The 6,000-nt window shown below is 36.6% G+C and overlaps 1 protein-coding gene across 14 annotated transcripts in view; it reads left to right on the forward strand.

Annotated features, from left to right (window-relative positions):
* FHOD3 (formin homology 2 domain containing 3) overlaps nucleotides 1–6,000 on the forward strand; it is a 719,587-nt gene that overhangs the window by 585,475 nt on the left and 128,112 nt on the right. For all 14 annotated transcript variants that reach the window (XM_007486745.3, XM_007486741.3, XM_007486739.3 and 11 more), the window contains one exon: nucleotides 3,736–3,870. In XM_007486745.3, coding sequence (XP_007486807.2) covers nucleotides 3,736–3,870 — 135 coding nt within the window. The remainder of the gene's footprint in view (nucleotides 1–3,735; nucleotides 3,871–6,000) is intronic.

Here is a 6,000-nt window from a genome sequence, read left to right on the forward strand (position 1 = left end):
AAGGAACCATTAATTAATGGTACCATTATTGAAGCCAACAGTTCACATAAGCCCCCTTTAGAGGCATGGAAACCCTGGATTTATCACGGTATATTTTATTATGTAAAAAGTAATGTTGCAAGATCTAGCCTCAGAAACAGCAAGACAAGGGTTCCTATCTCACTTCTGATATGTGTTGGCTGTGTGATCCTGGAAAAGTGACTGAATTTCTCACTTAAATCACTGGCAACTCAAGGAGACTTTTAGTTGTACCACTGCTGCCAATCTGCAATTGTTAGAGGAAATTTTCTCATGGAGAGTTCACGCTACCAATGTATTTCCAAGACTAGCCAGATAAATAACCACACAAATAAATAGATGCATATTAAATCCAAATGAGTTGGAAAACCCTGATTGTTTCAGACATCCCAGTCTGCAATGTGGAGCTAATATCAAAATCTATCATGTGATGAGGCTCCAGTTGGAGAAAGGATCCAAGACAACACCTGGTACCTTGTTCTGCCAAAATTAAATGGTATACCTCTTTCCACTCTGTGTAGATTATAGATTCCCCTGAAAATTGCCTCTCCTGGTCCTGTTCCACCTGCTTTTTGTATGTGGTATGCAGTCCTGTGTGGTTTCACTCCATTAACAAGGCCTTGGCAATACTTCAGACTTCTTGCCAGGTGGGGCTCCCTCCCGGGGCAGTTAGCCCAGCAGATGCCCAATTCCGATGGGAGCATAGTAACTAAAGCTTCAGACATATCTAGCCTCCCCTTATCATTATAGTTTTGCACCCAAAGTTTAGAATCATCACTGTTGTCCTTCTCCGTAGGTAGTCTGGAGGGAGAGGTAAGCAGCACACACCTCTTATTGGATGGGGAAAAATCAAGACTAGTCTTTCACAATCTTAATTGAATGCAGCCAGTGCCTTTTTGGAGAAGGAAGAATGAAAAGTAAAAATCTGTTAAAGATAGATTTATAGGAAATGAGTGACCATGTACAGTTGGCTGTAATGAAACTTTTTTTCATAGTGCTTGGTAATATTAAATTTTTTTATAGTTTTGACTGAATTCCAGCATTGATATTGTGGCTTTTGCATACTTCCAGAAACCAAATTTATAGGATATCAGGTTTTGTCCTCCTGTGTGTAATAAGTATCTAGGTGGGATAAGACCTAGAGAAATTCAGTTTATTGACTTAATATACTGATACCAACTGGCTTCCAATAGGCTGCTGCTTCTCATAGTGTCTCTAACTTGGGAAACAAAACACAAAAACATGCCCTGCAAATCACTAAATGTGGAGAAATCCCTCTATCTTGTTTTTCTGCCACTATTTAGATGAGAAGAAAGCTAGGGTTCACAATGGTAACAAAGCAAGTATTTAGGGTGTTGAGACTGAGACCTGTAATCGTTCAAGGAATTTTGTTTCATTTCAGGGAAAGAAAAACTCATTCCTGAAGTGTTTTTAGTTCACATTGTGATCTCTTCTGAACTCAATTATTCAGGAGAGAGAGAGAGAACTTACATCTGTTTTTAATGATAACTACCTGCTGAAATGTGCACTCTTTAGTCTCAAAGTCAAGCAGGAACTAACTCAGCCTTCACCCGATCTAAGTAGCAGCCTCAGTGTCCTTCACCCATGGTAAGCCCAGCAGGCTTCCACATTAAAGAGAATCCTCCTGCTTTAATTGGACACTTACTAAAAATTCCTATGACCTTTTGATGACATGTTAACAGATGTTCCCATAAAAAAGGAGAAAAGATGAGATGTATGCAAGTATTACAACAAAGAATTTAGTCAAAGAAAAGATACCACCCCAGACAAGCTTGCTAAGCTGAAGTACAGGCAATTTAGGTTGTGGTACTAATGAGGGTGGGGTAATAGAATTAATACTCCTACAGATAATTGGATTTACCACTTGGGTAGCAAAACCACCACCCGTTTTTCTGTTGTGTAATGAAATCATGCTTTCTATTCACAATTCCTCTCCTCCCCACTATTTTGGCTTAAGGAGCTCCTATGAATCCAGCTCCCTGAAACTTATCCCTTCTGGAAACTCAGACAACAAAGCATAAGATCATAGATTTAGAGCTATAAGGGACCCCACTGAGTCTATTTTACAGATGCAAAAACTGGAGACTAGAGACTTTAAGTGACCAGGTAGGGGCTCCATCAGCTACTAAGCTTATGAGGTAAGATTCAAATCCAGACCTTCTTAATTCCAAATTTGGTACCCTCTCCACTATATCATGCTGCCTCTTTTGTTAAGCTGTGGCTTCTCCTTTTCTCCTTCTTGGCAGGACATGGGTTGAGAAATTGTGGAGTCCCCTGGATTTTCCTAGGCCCTTGTAACCTTTTCTAGGACCCATTTCCAGATCTGGCAGGAATAGATAGAATTTTACATCTTTTCTGCACTATCTGCTCTGACTTTCCCATTTGTTGTCTTATGTTTCAGTTGTTACTGATCATTGATATCAAGTGGTTATCTCTATGGCAGCATCTGGAATCCTACATGATCTTGGCCTGTGCATGGGAGACATCTTTAAGGAGGAGAGATTTCAGGGCAGAATTTTGTAATATTAAGTCCAATGCTTTATAATTATTGGGTTGGGAGTAAAGGGGGCAGGGAAGAAGGCATAATCAGCAAACAGCAAATAGAGTAGAAACAATTCATTGCAACAACAGAAAGGATTTATTAAGGACCTACTATGTGCTAGGCACTATGCTGAAGTACTGGGGGTACAAAAAGAAGCAAAAAAGAAAGATGGTAGCTGCCCCCAAGCAATTTATAATTTTCTAAGAAAAGATGACCCCAAACCAAAAATACGCAACAGGAAAAGTATTCATTGGGGTATGGCAGAGTAAGACTTTGGTGGAGGATTCAGAGCAGGGCCAAGAGAGAATGGAAGGAATAAACACGGCTGGACTTGGGGACCTTCCTTAAAATGGGAGTCTCCAAAGGATACAATTAATTGGAAGAAAAGGCCACAAAGGTAGAGGGATCTTCCAGCATGAAGAGGCTGCAGAGTAGGTGGATTATCCTGGAGGAGGTTTCTGGAGAATGGTGGCACAAGCAGCTTCCAGAATGAGAAAGGATTGTGGAGCTCAGTAGAAAAGAGAACAAGATAATTGGATATGAACTCATTCAGTGTAGAAATATATACTATTTATTATATATGCCATTGGAAATTATTGTAGATTTAAAGTACAATTTAAATCACTATGGTTTTGGGTTTTTATGATTAATGGTTTTAATCTTTCTATGATTCCTCTATTCATCTTTCAAGACCCAGCTGAAATATTGACTCTTCTGGAATGTTTTCTCTGGACCTTCTTGGTCACATGTTCTTCAATTAATCTCATAGACCTTTGTAGTTTTATTATGAATTTACTTTATGCCATTTTGTATAATTATTTGTATATGTTTTTAATACTTCAGTACTTAATTGTAAGCTTTTTAAGGACAAACTGTTTCTTGTTTATCTTTATATTTTCACTAGGAACTTATACTATTAATTTTAATTGTCAGCAATTTATAATTAGATGTGATTATTATTGTTTATTTTTTACTTCCTCTAACACATTGTCTTACACATAGTAGACACTAAAAAGGGATTTTTAAATGAAAAAAAATATTCATCTGTGTTTATTTCCAAGACATTCTGGATAATAAAAATAAAGTTTGTATCTAGTGATCATCAGTACATTTTCTCACAGTCTCCAAGTAATGTCATTCTGTTCCTTCTTTAGGTCACCACTGAGTGGTCTCCTAACATCATCATTTCGTCAACACCAAGAATCATTAGCAGCAGAAAGAGAAAGGAGACGCCAAGAGAGAGAAGAGAGGTTACAAAGGATAGAACGGGAAGAAAGAAACAAATTCAAGTAAGAAACAGTTTTAAGATGTGTTATTTAATATTTTGAAAATTAGACCATTAAGTAGTTCCCATGAATGCCAATACAATTATATGGGAACTTGTTGCAAGTAATGTAATACCTTGAGTTCATAAGAGCTTAAAGGTTTGCAGAACACTTAATAAAAATTATCTCATTTGACCTCACAACAGACCCCAGAGGTAGATGCCATTATTACCCAATTTTATAGATGAAACCAAGGCTAAACGAGATTAAATGATTCAACTAGGTTCATACAGTCATTAAGTGTTATGAAACACATCTCAAACCTAACTTCTGTCCGGCACTCTGGATAGTACACCATGTTTTTATAATAGGAACAATATGAAAAACTGAAAAGAATCCTGGATTAAGAGTCTGAGGACTTAGGTTAACTACAGATGTGATACTTTCCTCTGGCCTTTTGAATTTGCACAAGTCACTGAAACAATCTGTGCCTCTATTTCCTCATCTGTAAATTTCAGTTTTAGACAACATATAAAAGCCATCCCAGATCTAAAAATATTCTGTGAATAGCTTCTATTTGAGGTTATATCTGTAAGACCAAAGAAAAATCAGAGACATTGGATATCATCAGATCATCTGACTCTAAATGGAATAGGATACAGATATCATGAAATCTTTCATAGAAATATTCATAAAATGCCACAATTAGAAGGTATCTTAAAGCTGATTCATCAGTTCAATTCCCCTTTTTGTATAAATGAGAGAACTAAAGTTGACAGTGGTTAAATGAGTTTCTGAAGGTCAGCCACACATTTCACACACTTGGCAGAGGTACTAGGATTTGAAACCAGTCTCCTAACATCTAGTGCTTTCCCCACCCTACATCACAGTCCTTCAAATAGCCATTTATGGATGATCCATTACATTCTTCATACAGAGTACCTAAATATGGTCTTTATGGTCCAGGTTGTCTTTGGTACAAGAAATATTATTGCTATAAAGTAGCAACTGAGGAAACAATCAAAATCTAATTGAAATCTGTTGAACACAAATGAAAAATTGCTTAAATATAATTATCTGCCTGGAAGTCTGAAATTTTACAAGATAGTAAAATGTCTGTGTACTTGTCTTGGGGTTGGGGAATGATCTTGGAGTCTCTATGAGTATTTTTAACATATTCATCAAAAGCCATATTCTTATTGTCCTTTCCAGATCCACTACTGTTGTGTGTATATGTGTATAGTTTTAGTTATTAAAGTCCACCTGAATAATAATAATAATAATAAAAATAATCCCCTTAAAGTCCAGCCCATTGTCTACATTGTGAGGAAAAGTACCACTGGAGAATGTCAGTCAGAATAATATCTAGTGGAGACTGCATGTTTCTGGATACTAGAAAGGAATATAAGAGCCCCCCGGAAGGATTTGGGATCCAGTAATATTGCCATTTGAGTTAGCACCCACTTAGTAAGATATAATAGTCAGTAAGGAAATGGAAACAGAGGAAACAAATCTGGTTATTAGCCAGCCCTATTCAAAGCCATCCTGATAATTTGCTTGATATGGGAGACTTCAGGATAAAGGGTGCCTCTTTGTGTTCTGGGACCACAAGAAGACAAGCTATACTGGAAAAAATCAAAACTACCAATATCCTACCTGCTGGAAATGCTTCAGTACAGATGGTGCTGACCAGTTAAGCAAGCAAATTATGATTGCATAAGAAAAGCTTTGGCAATATGAATGCTTTCATTATGTGCCAGCACTCTATCTTAACAAAACCAAAAACAGACCTTTTCAGTTATAAGGACTTCATGCCGCTTTTTGTCAACATTACTCTCCATTCCAATAACATACAATAGTATACTATAAACCAAAACAGGGCAATTGTAAGAAAGAACTTCATCCTTAAGTCCAGATTAGACAAAATTGGAGCTAAACATAAAAAAGGAAATATTGAAAAACTTCTTATGATTATTAAAAATCTTAAGTTAACTCAAATTCCCCAAATTCTAGATATTAACAAATTAGATGACAAAAAAAATACCTCTCAAATGATTTTCAAGAAGAGATAGTTATACTTGGACTGAAATTTCAAAAAGTACTTTTTGAGTTTGACAGCATAAATCCAATTAACCCATAAACTATACCAAAACA

The sequence above is a fragment of the Monodelphis domestica genome, chromosome 3 (genome assembly GCF_027887165.1).
Source record: "Monodelphis domestica isolate mMonDom1 chromosome 3, mMonDom1.pri, whole genome shotgun sequence".
NCBI classification, from domain to species: Eukaryota; Metazoa; Chordata; class Mammalia; order Didelphimorphia; family Didelphidae; genus Monodelphis; species Monodelphis domestica.